The sequence below is a fragment of the Lotus japonicus genome, chromosome 3, assembly GCF_012489685.1.
Source record: "Lotus japonicus ecotype B-129 chromosome 3, LjGifu_v1.2".
NCBI lineage: Eukaryota > Viridiplantae > Streptophyta > Magnoliopsida > Fabales > Fabaceae > Lotus > Lotus japonicus.
The window spans coordinates 77,846,552-77,867,287 of NC_080043.1; the positions used below are offsets into that span (position 1 = coordinate 77,846,552).

Below are 20,736 nucleotides of genomic sequence, written 5' to 3' on the forward strand. Positions count from 1 at the left end.
GCCCCACACACATGGGGGAGAGAGGTTCTTTTGGTTAGGCTGCATATATATTTCAAAGCAGGAAATCGTGATAACCAGAAAGAACCTGAATCAAGGTTTATTTTGGCCAAAGGCAGCTTGAGGGAATAGAAAGCAAATATTTTAGAGGATTATCTTCACAAAAACAATGTGTTCCAAGTTACAACCAAATTGGGACTGGACCAAGCACAACAGTGACATGCAAATTATAAACTAAAACAAAAGATCCTGTCCCGAGTGAATTAAAGACAATCGTAAAGAAAAAAAAAATTAAAATACATCGTTTAATAATTAAAACATTTCATACATTAAAATTCCTAAAAAAAGCTTTATTTTTCTTTCAATACATTTTATTTTGAATCCTTAACAAGTATCCGCAGAGCACTCATTAATATTTTCCTACAACAAAATGAATGAAAGAAAAACAACTGACATGCAACACTTTCTTGCGCTTGCCAGAATCTCAAAATTGTTCAAGCCATTGGCCATCTGGTAGGGATACATTTCCATTCCGAGTCCAGTCCTGAAAATGGAAAGAGAAATATTCAATGAGTTACCAATAACACTAAAACAGTTGGAATTGTTAGTTGTTACGAGTTATAGAGCATATTTCCTATAGAAAAAAGAAAGGCAATTAACCTAAGAAGTGTTTTATTACTGAATGACAGTGCACAATGAATGAATTCAAGCACTACTCAAAGTAAATACAAACCAGTAAGAGATTACCAAATTCACAAAATAATGGTAAGAATAAAAGTTTGGCAATATCAGCACACCATGGTTTATAACTTATAAGTTTATATGATATGGGTCCCGTTTGAAAGAACTTATTTAAAGTATCTCATAGAATAAGTATTTAGAAAAGTGATTGGCAGAGCTCATGTAAGTAGCCGACTTATAAGCTGTTTTGAGTTTATTTTCATAAGTTGTTCAGATTTACTGTAACCTATCTCTTCAGCTTATTTCAATAAGTTTATCAAATTAGCTTATGAGTAAGCATTTATGCTTTAAGCACTTATAGCCATAAGCACTTAATTAAACTGTTTACCCAAACACACCCATGGTATGATACAATTGTGACCCTACACACCATAATTAGCTTAACATGCATCAAGTATATGACAAAGGAGTACATAACATAAGAAAACACATTTTAGAAAACAGCAAATGCAAAAATTGAAAAAATGTCAATACTAGCAAACCAAAATGCAGGTGCAAAACGAAGACACAAATATCTGTAATTCAGCCAAATTTTTCAGTTATACTAAATAAAAATGGAAAAAGAAGAAAGATAAAAGTTTTAACACAGATAGTCCAGCTAGAAAGCATAACAGAAAGTACTGAAACATATAGAAGTAGCATACAAGCATGTCGTCTTAGAAAACCAGTCCCATGAGTACTGAAAAGCATTGTATTCCTTTCTTGCCCTGACGTTAAGAATTCTTGCATTCTCTCTGGCCAGTCAGAATTTAATCTGCGGGCAAAATCTTCCACTTCCCTGCATCAAAAGGTTACGACGCAAATAAAATTTAGTTGCATCAACTTGAAAAGCACTTTAATGAACTGGTGAAAACACGGAAGGTAAATAAATAGTGTGATGAACATTGCCACTAGGGCTTAGCTCAAGAATGCAGAAATTATAGGTTCAATTCTTTGAGAAAACCAAAAAAAAAAAATAAAGATAAGGAAAGAGTTCAATCATTTCAGTGTTTTGTCATCTGCATATACTATAGACAAAAAAATATCTATTCAGAAAAGCTACTGACTATGCAGGAAAAAAGCAAGTGACCGGCGAAGTCAGTGGAACTATGCTAAAGATGATAACCAGCCTAAAAAAATACAAGATAGATTTTAAAAAACAATAGTGTAAAGCTGAGTTAGAAAAAAGAGCAACCTGTCGATTTTTTCCTTCAATGCAGGATCAATCTCATCATCTATATCACCATCATCAAACTCAAGCTTCGAAGGAAAAGTGTCATCTTCTCTATATTGCGAATTTGAGGTCTCACATATATCAACTTCAGAACTTTCGGGTCTGATGTTATGACCGTTTACCGCCTATTACAAGAAAAATAAAAAGGTACTAAATAATGAACGTTTTCGTGATAAGACAATAGGCTATGTTCATTCATAATTGATATCGTGCTAAATGATTTCAGTACAAGACAACATTTACAACCACCTTCTTATTCAGCTCAGACACTTCTTTTAAAGAGTTCTTCTGTTGCTCCTTTTTCCTGCGGTTCTTCTTTTTGTTCTTGGAAGTCTTAATTTCCTTTGAATCTGTGACAAAATTCATCACCTCCAGTTAGGAAGTCAAAAGGGAAGCTGAAGAAAAATATAAAAAGGCCATAGCTCTCAAGCAATTCTTCCCCAGAAGAATCTTAAAATAATTTCAAAATGCAATTAGTAATGCTAAGACTACCAAAAATCATACCATAATTCTTATCCCGAATTGTTTGACATACAAGCGCAAGTCACATCAGCGGACCAGCAACAATATGTCCCAAAACAAATCAAGGCTCAAACAATAGCGAACCAGAAACAACTAAACAAAAACGCTGAAATAGAGATTAATGGAGCAACTTGGTGCAAAACATAGCCACTAAATAGAGAAAACAAAGCACCCAAACAAACTCTAATAGTACTGGAATTAGGGCTAAACAAAGGACCGGGACTAGCAATCACATGACCAAACAAGGTGCTTAACGAGAATAGGAGTAATAGATGACTGTCTCTATCGCACAACAAACAGTAGCTGTTGAATGAGATGCCACAGTCCACACAGCCAACGAATCCAAAAGCCAAACTGGGTTAAAAGAGAACCAGGAGGAGCTGATGACCACAACCGAAGAAGTGATAATGCCAATTAAGGCAGTAAAGTGGCACGTGTACCTCACGCTCTGGTGAAAGCTTGCACAAGATCGGCGCATGAGGATGTGCAGCCACAGCGCGGCGGTGCTAGGGGAGATCAGCATGCCAGTGGCTTCTGAGATGGACAAGGGTGCCAACTTCAAGACCTAATGATTGCAAAAGTAGTCCAACACTTAAAGTGGACCAGATGACTGGGGCAATGGCACACCTAGGGTTGGCTGATTGTTGGCTTTTGAGACAATTTAGGATTTCACCTTTGGCTCTTGGTGATTATAAAGAGTGAGCCATCGCTAACAGTGGCAGAAGCCTCAAAATCAGAAAATGAAAATTTGAAACTTATGGCGATTGCGTATGATGGGTCAGCACTGATAGAAACTCAAACCCGAAAAATAATACAAAAAAATAGAGTACCTAAAAAAGGTGGGAGATAGTGACATTATCATACCAGAGTTCAAAACTTTGAGGAACTCAACAGTAGAATACTAACGGGAACAGGTTCATGGAGGAAAGTGTTGGTCTAATACCATGATAAAACCGTAGTCTTTAATGGTATAGAAAGTTAAAAAGGAATACAATGAACAAGTTGTATGACTTGTATTGGTATAATATATGTATGATTTTACAAAAGATAAAGCACTTCCCTTATTTTTAGTACTGGTAGACTCCTAATCCTAGTCACAGAGGGAGACTAATTAAGACACATAGCCCTAGAAAATAAAGAAATCAATCCTAAAGAGAAAACTATCCTGAATTACTCTAAGATATGATTAAAATATTAAAAGATATTATTTTATGTTCTAGCTGGCACCATGAAAATAAACTATATACCCATGAAGAATTAAGTTGTTTTCTAATTACAATTATCAGAACACATTAATTATAATAATTCACAAATATGTTCACCAACAATTTAACGAATTTATGAAGTTAATTTTTGCAGGCGTGTCTTATATCAATTTATCATAAATTTTGTTAAAGAAGGGTAAAGTGCTTGTCATATAGAAAAGGGGACAGATGTTAGCACCGTCCTTGCCCATGCTACTTTGACTGATATGTCATAAACTAGTAGGAGCTAGTGATGATGATGATTTATCATCTAAAATTCTGTCACTCATCCTCTCAATTTTATAACGTAAATTGTAACACTAAATAGAAACTCTTCTTTAATTAGGAATGAGATCCTACATACGTCATCAATCTATAGATGGAAAAACATGAAGTAAACCAAAAGAAAAGGAGGACAAGAATGGTCAATTTACCTCCATCGTTTCCATTAATAAAAGACAAAAGGTCGTCAACTGATCGTTCATCTACATGCTCTTCTTCAGCTTCAGCATTCTGAAACATGTAAAGGATTGATTATTATTTAACTCAAAACTTATCTACAATTTAAGAGTTAGGACATATTGAATAGCACGAGAATAAATCTCCACCAGTGTTGTCAACGGTTGGTGGTGCATTAGCAGCAAGCAACAGATAATAAATTACTTATCTTTCCTCATTTAAACCAATAAGCTTAAATTTTTTAGGGGAAATTAAGTCTTTTGACTCTGACAGCAGCTGAAAATTAATCAGATCAGAAATCCTAACTCATTTTCCCTGCTCTCTCACAGAGGCAGCAATGTTAAATAGGTTTCACCAATTCAGCCCAATAATTTGATAAAGTTATATTCCCGAGTGAATATTATTGATAATATATCTGTTAAAGTTTCATTGAGCTCGATCAAAAACCAGATTATGAGGAATATTATTGATAATTGATAAAAATAACATGTTAACAATATATTCCCAAGTTCTTTTCAGCCTCTCTCTACTAAATACCATGTTATCAACCCTTCTCACCGGTGCCTTCAAAGGTCTTCTTTGTACATGTCCATAACCACCTTAACTGATTTTCTGTCAGCTTCTCCACGATAGGCCCCAATATCTCCTCTTATACGCTCATAACGTATCTTATCCTTTCTAGTGTGACCACCCATCCATCTCAAAGTTTCAAACACTTCAGCCCAATAAAGTTTCAACCACAATGAAAATCTTCTAAGACCTACAAACAAGCACTTTTCAAGCTAACATTCATCTCAATTTTATGTCTTATCTTCTTCTTACAATGTCAGTTTTGGGTTCTATGCTCACCTACATCTGTTTCAGTCCCTCTCTCTCTGTCATTTTTTATTTTAAAAAATATTGTTGTTTCTTATCTTCAAAGAGGTGTTATTTTGTCTTACCACTTTCTATACTTCAATTCCAGCTTTGCGTAGAAAATCTTCCAGGGTTTTCTCAATTTCAGTTCCGCATTGAAAAGCCCGGGCACTTATAGCATCCTTATATTCATTATCATCAGGAACAAATAAGACCAGGATAGAAGTATAATCATTGTTTGAAAATGATACAAATACCATTGTATGCAAACACTTTCAGTATGTGTTGTTTTTTATTAAATTTTACATTTTTGTAACTCATTCTTGCAAAGAACATGTCCCTTTTAATGGAATCCCTACCAGATGTATGTTAAGGAATTGAGCAGGCTTTGCTCCATCAATTTTCTCCATTTCTATGGTGTTTTATGCTTCAACATTGTGACACCACGTCATCTGCCATAAAACTATGGAAGTTGACGCCATACACTATTTTTAGAATCAATCTGAACAGATATCATTGGCAAAAGTTCATTCAGAAATACCTAATTGGTGAATGAGGACTACATTTGACAGTAGATTACAACACATAAAATGTACTTAGAAAAAAAGTAAGAAACAATTCAATGGCACCTTTAACCTTCCACGCTCCTTTAGTTCTTTCCGTTTTTTGGCATACAAACGGTTTAAAAGCCTGATCCTTGGATCATCCGTTATGTTCCTCAAGGGCTCCAACTTCTCTTCCTGGATCAAAAGAACATGTAAGAAATGAAAACTGAAAATTCAAGAAGATATAATTGGCATACAGAGTCTCACAAGCACCAGACACCTCTGTAAGGTCATCAGGCAAATGAAATATCTCACGTATCTCCTCCGGCGTTTTCCCTTCAATTATTCGAGCAAGTGCACGACTGGTAAGATCAACCAGTGGCTTTAACTGAAGGCTGTCTGCAGCAGACGTTAACTCACAGAGCCTTTCTGTGTCTATCCTAACGAATTTCTCATCATAAGACTTTCGTTCCTATATAAAAGATTGATTCCCAAGTCAAATAACCTTTAATATCATCACTAAGACATGGATCATCTAGTCTAGAAGAAGAAAATAACAAGTTAAGTGCGTGGAAGAAACTGGTAGAACCTTGTTTGAGCGGCCTGGTACTTGATGGAATCGACAATAATCAAGAATTAAGCTCAACATAGCAGGACTGACTTGTTGAGGAAGACATATTGCACAGTTCTTGGAAGATCCGGTGCCTTTTTGTATAATTTCTTGGCATATCAGTGGGCAAAACATTGCAATTTCTTGTTCCACTTGTTGGATTGAATCATCGGACGTTTGAAGCCATACATAAGGCTTCATCATCTGGAAATGCAAACAAGTAACAGTATAATGTCAATTTCAATGCAGAAAAAGTAATCACAACAAGGTCTTTTATGATAAGCAAGTTTAAAACTGTAAGTGTATAACAAACTTGAAATTCCAGACAAAAGACCAAAGAGTCATTTAAACACTAAATCAATTCTTTTAAAAGTCTAAACATAAAGACACTTTCCATTCACATTTTTCTTTAACAACCAAGAAAGAATTCAATAAAGTAAGCACAAGGGACTTTGCATTCACATAATCCCATCAAATAAACTCAAGTTTCAAAAGTCAACAAAAACACGTAAAACATACAATGCAAACTTAATGGCCCATAGCTTCAAAATCTATATGATATTTGAAAGGTAGGGTTAGAATTAAATTTTGCACAAGAAAAAAAGCTCTGAACCTATAGAGGCATAAATGCATTCTGGTTCGCAACAAAACTGAACCTATTGAAATGACTGACTATCAAGTATTTTCATTGACATAACAAATATTACTGGAAATGGATAAAAGGACATAGAAGAGAATATAGTGTTTACAAATAAAGCTTAAAGGAATAAGTTAAACAATACTGCCAAGACATACAACTTAAACTAAACTTAACCACTGCGAGATGGTCTTATGAAATTAATAATCACTTATACACAAAGGTATCGTACCTCAGGTTTAATAACAGGCATATCAATTTCTGACATCTGGAAACAATTTGAAACCTGAAATATGTGGATATTGGAAGTTTCTTTGTGGTGCAAGGAATATAACTCAAGTTAATAAATAACTTCAAATCCGAACAACCACGTAATATGTCCTCCAGTCAAAGGACTTCTGCAATCAGGACTATGGGAGAATTTGCAGAGCTACACAAATCTTTATCACAATGCTCCAACCGGTAAGTCAAATTGGTGCGAACGTGTCAAATATCAGGGCGAAGAATAATTTACCACCTCTCTAAATGACAGCTACAAAAGGAAGGATAACACATCAATAAGCATGGTGCCAATGCAGAATTAAAGAGCAGGAAAATATATACTAGACCAAATCAAGGATGGAAAACTGGGAATCATATTGTATATGTAACAAATGCTTGGCACAACAAAGTAGTGCAATAAAGTAGCATTTTATAATTCTTCCCAATAAGTGGATTCTACATTGTCTTGTTTTCTATAATTTAATTCATCATACTGAGGTCATGCAGTTTATAAACATAAGCATTTCTCTGTTATCGGGTGGAGAATATCATGTCATGCAAATAGTTCTCGCAGTTCCAGAGATGACAGCCCTATTTTTATGGTGTGGAATTGAACAGCCAACTGAATTGGCACATATTAAATTCAAAGCAATTTATACCTATCTGCACCTTAACTAATGTTGGAACCCGTTATAGTGTATGACGAAACAAAATTGATTTACAGCATTTTGACATTATGAACAGCAGTGGCTAATATATAGTTACCAAACACTAGCAAGACTCAGTGCAGCATCTTGCACCGATATCCAAGAAGCAGCCTCTCGAGTAAGATTTTCACGTTTTAGAACAGCTCTAACAAACTAGTTAAAAACTAAAAACAACAATTACTTATTTTAAGATTTCACAAATACTAGATTGACAAAACAAGCTTTTTTTTAGCTTATCAATAATAATCTTACTTCACCGATACTCACAAGTGCGAAACTAGCTATAATTCTTACTTGGTTAGCATTCTAGAATTATATTATTCTAAACTAACACCCAAAAGAATAGACAAATTAACCATTCACAGACAAATAAACTGTATTTTAGTAAATTAAAAAATATATATATTCTACCAACCTAAAAATTGAGATGTTTTTTTTCATTTTTTTACTAGGAAATGAACAGATAAGTATAACAATTTGAAAACATTTTTTCTTCTTTTTGTGAAAGACATCCCTCGTTCTACAATGACAAATTTTCTTCCTTCTGGTGTCCGAATTCAGAAGTAGATAAACTTCACTATTTTTATGGCCATGTGAACATCACACACAGATTTACAGCAAGCAGAACAAAATAGATTTAATAAAAAAACAGCACAGAGAGAAGAAAAAAAACACATTTTGAAGGCAACCCAGAATTCTTCAACATGAACAATAGGGGGATTTCAAATGAAAATAGAGAAAGGAAAAAAGAGCAAAAAATGAACAATTGAAATCCGTGTTTTCCATTAACGGTGTACCTGTAAGCAGAGAGAGAGAGGAATAGATTTGCAGAGTGACAAAACGAATTGAAATTAAGAGAGAAATGGGAGTGAGAATTTACTTGTGACACAGAAAATTTCACTTCAGTGGATTGTAGTAGGAATCGTTGCAAGGTGAAGAGGGGATGAATGAAGAGAAGAGAAGAGAAGAGAAGAGGAGGATGGTGCTAAACGAAGTCGTATGCAAGGGAACGTGAACCCAATTAGGTTTTTGTCAATAATCCAGTTTGCTTTGGTTGGGCTTTGGTACTCAAACAAGATGAAGAAGGCCCAAAAGCCTAATCAATTGAGTTGGGTTGTGGGATGTAATGTGTGAGATCGAGCAGAGAAATAACTTCATATATGTGGACAAAAAAATTGAGAAAATTACTTTATTCGTTAAAACAATGAGGATGAGACACGAGTTCGAATCTCGAGAAAGATATTTGTTACGATAGACATGCAATTGTATCCCGAACGGTTGGTGAAATCTGTCAATGGCTCAAAAAGAAGTTCACACGACAACCATCTAATTTGAAACCAGACATGCAATTGTATCCCGAATGGTTGGTGATGTTTGATTTCGTTAGCGGTAGATGTCTTGTATTGTTCAAGTTTGCAGTGTATGAGCATGGAAGGATTGACCTGAGATACTTCAGGTGGTTGGGTGAAAGGCTTTCAAGCTCATTTAGGAGGTGGGGGACTTAAATCTCCTTTGAGATCAAAATCACATGCATGTCATTTATGAGACGGACGGCTAGAAATTGTGGAGACCTTCTTTCATGACAAATTTAAGAAGTCGTATGCAAGAAAAACTTCTCTTTTATCTATCTATCTATATCTATATCTATATATATTATATAAAAGAGAAGTTTGGCAACAACGAGGGTAAAACAATCATGCAATAGACTATGACTCGTGAATGAATATTTTACCATGGGTATTTATGTAATTTCGTAGAACATTTTTCAGGAAATCAATCATGACTGTTGATTAGTTTTAATCTTGATCGTCCTTACAATTTATTTAAATGGATTTATTATTATTTAGATCTTATTAGTTATGGAATTCTACAGGGCAAACATACTTAATTTTCATTTATTGAATGAATTAAATATTAAATATGATTTCACTAAAAAAACCACTAACCTTTTCCCCTCCCATCAATGTCATCATATATCCATTTACTATTCACCTTGCAATTAATTTAAATGAATTTATTATTACTTAGATGTATATGTTATGGAATTATATATGGCACATTAAACATTATTTCACTCAAACAAAATAAAAACACACCACTAACCTATTACCCTACAACTATATAAATTAGTAGTAAAGCTCATGTAAAATGTGCACTTCACATAGTGTGTTGAGGTATTTGTTTTGGTTTTTTCAAAGGCTCAAACTTTGAGTAATTTTGCAGGTACTTAGAATGTCTTTTAGAATGATTAGCTTATACCAGTTTGATATTGATTTTTCATCTTGATTTCCTCATTTTTCTTTCTTTGATTTCATCTCACTTTCATGATTAGATTGGTTAATAAAGAATGTCTGATTTGTTTAATCAGTTTTACCAGTTTATCATCTTTCTATAGTACAAAATGTTCGAATTTTGCATGAAATATCTGACATTGTTATTGGAAAGGTCAAATGGAAGATTAAAGTTCGCGTGCTTCATTTGTGGGAATATGAGATTTTTAAAAACCTCAAATTGTTAGTAGTATTGAATTGCTATTAATCGATGAACATGTTTTCAAATTTGTTTATTATTTTTCATTTCCATGGTTTTAAATTGAGACTACTCATTTTTCAAAAAAATGAACAAATCAAACGTGATCTACAATCGAGGATCTATGATATCATTAACCGTAGTCATATGGCACAATTTAACGACATATTTCCTGCAGGAAAAGTCTATGTCATTCAGATTTTTATGGTGCCTATAAAAAAAAATCAGAATTTTATGGTTCAAGCGTCTTCAAAGAAATTTATAGTCACAAATGATAAATACATATTACTTTCATGAGCATCACTAAAATTGAAGAAGCTACATGTGACTATTTCTTCAGCAAAGTATGATTTTGTATCGATTCATGCAATTCAAAAAACTGCAAACGACCAACATTTGATGGGTTACATCCAATACAATAACAACATTGCGTGGTCCGTATAAAAAATAAATTGTTGATTTTAAAATGTAGTTTTCTATTAGTTGTTATTGAACATTTAGTTCAAAAGGATGGATAGAAAACCAATCATATTGATGTATTGTTAAAAACCCTGTAAACATCCGGCAATGGAACCAAATTTTGATAAAGGTTTTTTCCTCGTTGTTTGTACTGCTTTTGGCTAAACCTTTATGATTCAATCATAGTAAAACAGATACGGGTTTATCGTCCTCAGGGATTGTGTGAACATTAGTTCCACCAGTTAAACATTGATCTGAGCGGATACAAAGATGTTGGATAAATTGTTTTTATGGTTTTTGAATATAAAGAAAGCGGTAAAAGAATGTTTATAGGGATAACAAAGAAGAAAACGTATTTAGAGTGCATTCCCCTAATCCTCTAATTGCTTTCAACTCAAACACTTTTGCAATGGTTCATTTCATTTACGATGCCGAGAGTTATCCACCTAACTATCCCTAGCCTAGGTGAATCTATCAATTGGAGTTCCTAGACGTAATCCCTTACCATCTAAAAAGCCCAAAAGGAACAATACATCTCGAATTCTCTCTCAAAGACATTCTCAATGACCAATTTTTCCTAGAACAAGGTACCCTAGGCTTGCAAAACTCCGTTGTCACTCCAGAAACTCTTGTTAGAACTCAGAACTCCACCTGTCACGTGGAAATCCACTATTGCTCCTACCCAAGATATTCTCACCCTAAGACAACTAGTTCACTGAGTGATTTCTCTCTTTAACCGGACCCGCAATTATCTCCCGATCTCATGCTAGTCCATAGGAATCTAATACAAACCAATCAATACTTGAAGCGAAGAAAGTAAAACTTTAACACGCAAATTGTGACCTAAGACATAGGCGTTCTACCTTCACTGAACTGAGCATTCACTAATTCATATCAACCTTCCGATCTATTTATAAATTAGTGGAACTCTTTTGATTATCAATTGATAGGTTAGAAGCATGAAGCATAGAAAGAAACACCATACATGAAATATTTCCTTTTACATCAATGAATGAGTTTAGAACAAATCAAAGAATCAAGTTTCAACAAGCTAAATACAAAAATAGAAACAACATATACAAGGGATAAGGAAGAAGAGATGAAACCCATAAGAACGGCGAAGGATCCACGGCGATAGAAGCTTTCCCAAGCTTTCCATCGCCTCCGAGAGGTTGTCACGGTCTTCGGCGGTCGCCGCCATGCTCCGGAGCTTCAATCCATCAATCCTAAACCCAGGGACCTCCCCTCCATGAAGCCCAAGCTCCCTTGATATGTTTTGGTGCCAAAATTGAGAGAATTTCGAAGAGAATAGGACAGATGGGACAAAAATCGAGTTTATGCCCTTTAATAAGTGTTTAGGGCGGTCATAGGGTGTTGGGCGCTCATCAGAGGCCGCCGGGCGCCCTGCTTCCTTCAGCATTGGGTTTCATCAGCTACTTGGGTTCCTTCAGCATTGGGTTTCATCAGCTACTTGGGCGCTCAGCACCCCTTTTTGGGTGCTCAGCGCTCTGCAACTCTAAAAAATTAAATTTTCACTTTAAGCTTGGATTCTTCATGAATATCTTCCCTGCATCAAAAGTCCAAGTTAAGCTCATGAAATATATAATATTTATACTATTTCTAAGTTAAAACTAAGTACTTACTAAATCAATTACTTTGGGGATAAAATGATAAAAAATGCAAGCATACAAGTCAAATAAGTGCTTAAAATGATATTCAAATATACGTAAAATGAGCACTTATCAGTTACATCCAATACAATAACAACATTGCGTGGTCCGTATAAAAAATAAATTGTTGATTTTAAAATGTAGTTTTCTATTAGTTGTTATTGAACATTTAGTTCAAAAGGATGGATAGAAAACCAATCATATTGATGTTGCGCTACAAGATTTGGAGTGAATCTTCATACATTGACTAGAAATTAAACCCGTGCAACCCGTGCGTTGCACGGGTTCGTTTTTAATTTGTATTTTTTAATTGTAATATTTAAATTTGCAGAAAGGTAAGAAAGTTATTATTTAGAAGAATATTTAGAATATATGTATAATTAAATATAATTGAGTTATGATATTCTCACACTTTCTTTCTCTAATAAGGGTAAAAAGGATCAAACAGGTAGATTTCTTTTTTTTTTTTGCTTCATCGGAAGAAAAAATAGGTAGATTTCTATTGAGATTGAAATGAGAGTAGTTTTTTTTTTTTTATATAAAAGAAATTTAATTACTTAATTAGATTAGTATTGAAATGAACGTGGTAGTCTACTATTTTTTTTTCTAATATTGATTTAGTCGTTGCAATGATGTTATCAGTTGTGCTAAATTTTTTTATCAAGATTGATGTGGTTGTTCACCATTGCTGGTGGCATAGAAGTTCTTTTAAAATCACTTTCACGAACATAAAAATAGATTCTATCTAACTGCAGGATGGACGTCATTTGTTCCCTTTGAATGATTAAGTTGCTATTTTTTTCCATAATATGACAATATTGAGGAGTGAAAGATTCATATTTCTTATCAAGAATATAGTGAGTACTACATTTTACACTTATCTTTCTAGTGCAGTATATAAATTTATGTGGCTCACACTTTGTTACTGATTTGTGTCATATAAATATAGAAATGATGATATATTTGTATGATTTCAATTGAATGAGAAGGATTGTTTAGTAAATTACCATATATGTGAAACTCACAGTTTTATTTTCCAATCATCTGCAACGGGGATATATCACTAAGTAATGTGTGTTTCTTGTTGTTGTTGATGATCTTTCTCCTGCAATAAAAAAATAAGAATGAGTAATTTAAAAAAGCAATTTTGAAATTAACTAAAATAATTAAAAATGACATACTTGTTGAAGTAGTTAGAGACAATTGTCATTTTTTTTCTCACCAGCAGCTGAAGTCTAAGAAATATGAATAATTTGAGTTTGTGAGTGATTTCACTGGTTTGTTTATATAGAGATATAATAGATGCATGGTTCAATATAATACATTTCATTTTTTATTTATTTAATGTAGATAGTTGAATAGCCTCCTGACATTAACAATTTTATTCAGTTTGTGACACTGGTATTGCCATCATGCTACTATTTTTAATTTAATGTTAGTTTTTCTTCGAAATTACTATGTTAAGGAATTCTAAGAGTTTGTGAGTTTAAGAAAAATAGGCATATATTCGTGTAGAAAATTGGACAGCAAACTAAGACCATTGCATATCAAGATTAATTTTGGCGGAAGTATGCTTTATTGTTAATAATTTTTTTTTCTTGGACTAAATTGATATTAGTTTAAAATTAACATTAAATTTGATTTTGATTTAAGGTACTGCGCTAAAACCATTTGCAGATATAACTTTGTGGTCTGTTACACTTTTGGCATGGATGTTACTCTTTTGCTTATACATTTGATATTACATTTGATATTTATTAAGTTTAAAACTGAAATCATTAGTGCATAAGTTTCTACTACCCGTTCATTCACTCACTAAGCTATCTCATTTAAACACCAATTTTTTTACTAATGTATGTAGGTTCTCACGTGTATTTGTACTTAATACTTAGCTCAAGTGAGCTTTACTAATATAGATAGATAGATATTTTTTTTTTTGGAAAAACCAAATATATATATATATATATAAATATAAATAATTACTTTGGGAAATAAGAGCCCCAAGTACAATATAGATAGATATATATTGATAGAAATTTTTTTATTTTAAAAGTATTTTATCTAAATTATTTATTAATAAATATTATTTTGTTTTTTATTTTGATTTTTTAAATTTGTCAAATGCAAAGCTCAAGTCAATTTTAAGTCTATGAATGTTGTTATTTAATATAAGTAGTTGAATAGGTTTTTATAATACAAATTTTTTCAGTTTTTAGTTTATTAAATTTTTTATTTTTTAATGTATTTAATATAAAGGTATGTGAGCTTTTATGGTTTAATACATATGTGTATTTATACTTAATACTTAGCTCAAGTGAGCTTTACTAATATATATAGATTATTCAACACTTGGAAAAGATTTTTGGGTTTATATCCAACTTCATCCAATCTTAAAGGCTTAAATATGTTGGAGGTCCCTCTAAAATATAGTACTTTGGTTAAGACCCCTACAAAAAAATCTATTGGGAATACACCCTTACGTGCAAAATAATAGTGTGATTTAGGTCCCTGCAGTTACTCATCCGTTACAAAAACGTTAAGTCACTTAAAAAAAGCTTATGTGGCATTTTTAATATTTTTTTTATTAAATTTAATTTTCACATCTGATATATTATTTTGAAAAAAAAAAACTAAGCATCTTCTTTCAGATCCCAACCATACCCAGATCCTCTTTCCCACTCCCCAGAAACCTCCATTAATTACTCTTCCTTCATCACCTATTCTATGCCTCACAATGACACCCTTGCTCAAAATCCCAAATCCCCCAACACCCTAGCCATCTTCCATAACAGAGACTAGCTTCTGGGAGGATGATGAGGTAGCGGTAGCCCGCAAAGCTTCAGACTGATGAGGGTATTGATGTATGCGCCAGATTTGGAATGAGGGGAGATGTAGTGCTGCGACTTAGGGGTTGTGGTGGTGCGATAGAGAAGGCTTCGGTGGTGCGATTTTCATATCTAGAAAGGGGAATATGGAATAGGATGGCGCGATTTGAGGTGAGCATTGGGTAAGAGAGGTGGCGGCGGCGCGATTAGGGTTCGGTGTTTTAGGTGCTTATGGTGGCTATGATTCTTGAAGATGAAGAGTGTGGAAGAGATGAAAAGTTAAGTTTAAATAAATATAAAACCTAACAAATAACATGAAATATCGAGTGGTGAGGGAAGCGTGACTAATGCTTCATTTCCCGGGTTCAAACCCCCGTGAGTGCATTTTTTTGAATTTTGAACATTTTCTCTTGTGCTTATTTGGCAAAGATGACAACGTGTCTGATGATGTGGCCTGCCACGTCATCCTCCGTTAGAAAACTAACCATTCTACTAACGACAGGGACTTAAACTATACTATTATTTTGCATTTAAGAGTGTATTCCCAAGAAATTTTTTTGGAGGGGCCTTAACCAAAGTACCCCTATTTTAGAGGGACCTCCAACATATTTAAGCCAGTCTTAAAAATGTATTTATCAGTGGTAGGGGTTTTCAGATTATAGATTTATGCGTCTATATTGGTTCGCTATGTGTTTATGGGTTTGTTGAGTTTGGATTATTTCACTGAGATTTACGATAGAAAGAAAACTAGTTTAGATATGAGTTGGATAATGTTTGAGTTTGGATTATGATTTTTTGAGTTTGATATGGGTAATAAAGATGAAGATTAATCAAGAAGATGAAGAATATTCAAGAACAATTAAAATTTAGAGGAGGCTAGATTTCATGGAAGAAATTTTGTAAGGATCAAAACAGATGTAAAACGTCCACGTGGACGCCTACATGGATCAATAACTAATACATGAATATGTCAAAGAAGCATTATGACATCACAATAACATTTTTCTATCAAACAATATTTATCATAGATTAAAAAACAAAATTTTATTTTCCAATGAATATTTTAGATTTCAATGTATATGTTAGGGACCGGAAACATATTTAACCCACAAATTATTGTCAAAATCATAATTCTAGAGGAAAGATTTATGTGAATGGGCCCACATAAGTTTTCATTTTATGCACACAAATTTTAGATAATGTATAGTAAAACTTCATGCTTATTAGGCATAAGGGACGAAAACGTAAGTGATTAGATGATGATGAAACTAGCTTGGACATCCTTCATGAATTTTTACTTATGAATTCAGGTGATATGATGACTTCTATTGTCCAGTTCACTTATTTTTCATTCCTATAAAATTACACAAATCGACAATTTATTTTAACATCGTGCTATCTTAGCCCCACTAATTTGATTGTTGATTGTTTGAATGAATATATGATGTCATTAATGCTTAGAGAAGAGAACATTTATCTTAGTGCACATAGCACATGTATATCAGAAAACAATTACGATGACCTCTATGATGTTTACACACATGAGTTTTTGAACATAATAAACTCTTCAGGTTTGCCTAATCATCAGTTAAGGTACAAAGTTGGTGTTCCAGTAATGCTTCTAAGCAAGATCGATCAATCAGCTGGAATGTGTAATGGTACGCGTCTAATAATCACTCATATGAGAACATGCTTATCAAAAAAAAAAAACTCAGATGAGAACATATCTATTGGAAACAAAGGTTATATATGGATCAAATGTTGCACATAAAGTGTTAATATCAAGATTATAATTAACTCCATCAGATAGAAAAGTCTGTTTTAAAGGAGACGGTTTCCTATAACACTCTCTTTTGCTACGACAATAAATAAAAGACAAGGACAATCATTGAAAAATGTCGGCTTATATTTGCCAAAACAAGTATTTTCACATGGCCAACTATATGTAGCGTTCTCCAGGGTAACAAGTCCTACAAAATCAAAAGTTCTCATCTACGAGAATGACGACGACAATTTCTCATAATACTTCAAATGTTGTTTACAAAGAAGTCTTTCACAATGCTAGATAAGTAAATCCTTTACATATTTAATTACAATATTTCAATCCAGTTAATCAAATACTACTCACATAATAATTAATCTACATTTTTCTTTATAGGAAACAAAGAATGACAATAGAAACTAAAGACCCGTCCTCCATGTGAATATTGAACTACAAGTTAGTCACACCAATCATTAGTCTTAGTTGTATTCACATTGTAATGATTTCAACTGAAAACACATAAAGAATTGAGTTTAATGGATATGCACTGACAGTGTAAAATAGTTTTACACAGACATCCAATTGAATTCCGTCAAATCAAAAAATATCTTATTCTTTTAATTAAAATTAAAGTCAAATGTAATTATCTCTCTTATGTGGCATGCTTTGATTGGATGACTGTGTAAAACTATTTTACACTGTCAGTGCATATCCATTAAACTCTAAAGAATTTTATAGCGTTAATAGTAATTAAGTTCATATATGTTGCTTTAACATATAAAAGAACCAATGCAACATTTACATAAAAAAAAGAAACAACACACAAAAACTTACAAAAAATTATGAATGCTTATATAAAATTAACTATATTCTTTTAATAAAAAAAAAATTTCTACAAAAGTACATACAATACAAAAATACTAGTTATTAATAATGTCCGATCCGGAGTGTTTAATTTCCAATGTGTCACCGGATAACTTGCAATTTTCTTAATTTTAACATTTGACCAATGTTCATCGGGGTATTGTCTTCAAGTTATCACTGATGGCTTGATTTCTTAACCTTACAGAGTTGCAGTGAGTTCCTTCAAGGTGTTGGATTCAACTCTAAATAAAGGACAAAAATATCTTAGTGGTTGCTTGGATTCATCTAAAACACCAAACGACGAAACCATCATGTTTGAGAACTTGAACTTATCTTAAACATTATAAAACAAATTAGTGTTTTAGATCACTATATATAAGAGCTCAAGAAAATCTTTATCTAAGTTCCGAGATTAATCTTTTAGATACATTTATTTATTTATTTCACATATCTAAACAACTTTTTAATTTCAACCAAGTTTAGTCTATTATATAAATCATTTCACAAGAAAATTTAAAATAAAGTATTTGTTATAAGTGCGTTTGGATAAATAACCGAACACTTATTCATAAGTTGTTTTATGCGGTTTATAAAATTATCTAGCTCAAAACAACTAATAGAAATTAGTAATATGTGATTTATATAAAACCTTCCAAGCATTTGAGTAAATAAATATATATACTATACTCCACATGAATACTGAATATCTTATACATATAAATCGGAAGAGGCTGAGCTAGATAGAGTCGAGGAAAAGTCAATTTGATGCATGAATGTAGCTCGCCACATGAATACTAATGACAATGTGCTTGATAAGTTCTCCAAGGTTTCAACTACTCCAACTAAAAAATTTCAATTGTCCATACTCCAGAACAATCTCATAGTCAAATTTCAACCAATTTAATATTATCACTTCAACTCTAATGTATATCCATCGAGAGGAAAACCTTGTGCCGAATTTTACCTTGTGCCGAATTTTAAATGCAGTTTATATTCTCTTTCGGAATTTGGATTAGAATTATCTCATGTTGAAATTTTATATGATATCATATCATAGGAGTAGAATTTTAGGTAACAATTTAATATGAGATAAGTCTCATCCATACGCTAAAGAAAAGCCAAAAGCAAAACCAGGCTGGGGGAGGAAAACGCAGAAAACCAAAAAAAAAAAACTTGTTTTCCTTTGTTCATTTGCCTTTTGCCTTTTTATCCCCTATTTCAAAAAAAAAATAAGAAGGTAAAATTTATCATAAAATTTTTTATTTTTTTTTGAACGTATCATAAAAAATTATTAAAAGCATAGAGTTTAAATTCATAGCTGAAACTATAAGTAAATGATAAGAATTCAATATAAACATTTTTAGTTAACAAAAAACAATATAAACATTTTTAGTTAACAAAAAACAATATAAACATTTTTAGTTTTATATAAATAAATCTTTATGATCAATTTGATATGTCAAAACATTGTAAGGATTTTCTTTTACTACAATAGGGAGATATATAAATTGATAATTTAAAATCAATGTCCTTGAATGATAGCTCAAGTGGTAGGAGTTGGGGACATATGGGTTGGGTAGGGGAGGTCCAAGGATCGTTTCCTGGCGGGTGCATTTTATCTTTCCGATGTAAAAAAAAAATTTAAATCAATAATAATATGAATGCATCAATAAAGCATATGAGTTAAGTATCTTCAATGCTTGACATTAGGGATCAATGTGAAGGGGAGCTTTTGTAAATGCATGACATTAATGCATTGTTGTGTAATGGTTACTGGTTGTGCTCAATTAGTGTTATGATAGCTTCATAGATATGTTTGTCAAGTGTTAACAAATTGCAAAGGCAATATCTTAACTTTTAAGTATAAGAACTTAATTTAATTTGCTCGAAAAAATTTTGGAGATGACCAAAATTGCATATCCATTATATATATATATATATATATATATATATATATATAGTAAATATTAGACCAAATGTGGAATTGAGTCTAAATATTTTCCTCTAATTCAGAAATAGATTATAAATAACACAATCAAAGCAAAATATTTTTTAAATTCCCGAATTATAGCTCAAGTGGTAAGAGTTAGAGGACATATGAGTTGAGTGAAGAAGGTTTAGGGATCAATCTCTGGAAGTTGCAATTTAACTTTCCGATGTACGAAAAAATATATTTGTTTATACATAACATTTAGATTAGATTACTACCATTGTACCGTCTGAGATTTTTGCTAGATCAGATGATCGAGTCTCTGGACATCGTCTTGATGTCGGTTTGAATGCTCGCCTCAGTTCTATATCACTCATGATAAGGAAAAATTCAATCTCTAGCATGGCCTTGCTTGAGGTTAGTGACAATCAAAGAGAAGAGAAGATGACATTATTATGTTCGATCACATGTTCACCTTTTCGTGTTCAATCTATGGGTTTGCTTGAGTTATGTTTATTGACGTGGGCTTTAGCGTTTGTTCACCTGAGTTATGCTTCCCTCTTTAGCATTGCTCAATCTATCTCATCAAGGCGGTTCATTTCATATACAGAAAACTGAAGCTCACAACAAGATCAATGAATGGTGATAAACCCTTTTCATACGATTTGGTTATTTTGATTGATATGTAGGTTATTTTTGTTGAGGTTCATCTTCAATTTTTTATATTGAGATGGTCCTGCATGCCTTTATTGTTCTTCTATTCTATTGCAAGATGTAATTTTAAGGAAAATTTAATTTGCGTCTTCTTACTTCTCTTATCTTTTTTTGTGTATTGTTATTTTTCTCACGATTCCACTCATCAGTTACCGTTTAATTGACCAAATACATCTGCAACCCGCAAGAACC

General features: G+C 32.7%; 1 protein-coding gene across 2 annotated transcripts; it reads right to left on the bottom strand.

Annotated features, from left to right (window-relative positions):
* Positions 1-102: 102 nt before the first annotated feature.
* On the bottom strand, positions 103-8,802 carry LOC130746125 (SKP1-like protein 21). 2 transcript variants are annotated; one of them, XM_057598663.1, is made up of 10 exons: positions 8,672-8,802; positions 7,056-7,355; positions 6,166-6,390; positions 5,857-6,048; positions 5,661-5,771; positions 4,152-4,230; positions 2,201-2,301; positions 1,913-2,076; positions 1,383-1,516; positions 103-541 (listed from the first exon to the last, which is right to left on the bottom strand). In XM_057598663.1, coding segments are annotated over exons 2-10 (1,044 nt in total). In that variant the 5' UTR covers positions 7,092-7,355; positions 8,672-8,802; the 3' UTR covers positions 103-539. The 2 variants fall into 2 exon arrangements, with proteins under 2 accessions (XP_057454646.1, XP_057454647.1); XM_057598664.1 differs by having other exon boundaries at positions 8,589-8,787.
* Positions 8,803-20,736: the final 11,934 nt, after the last annotated feature.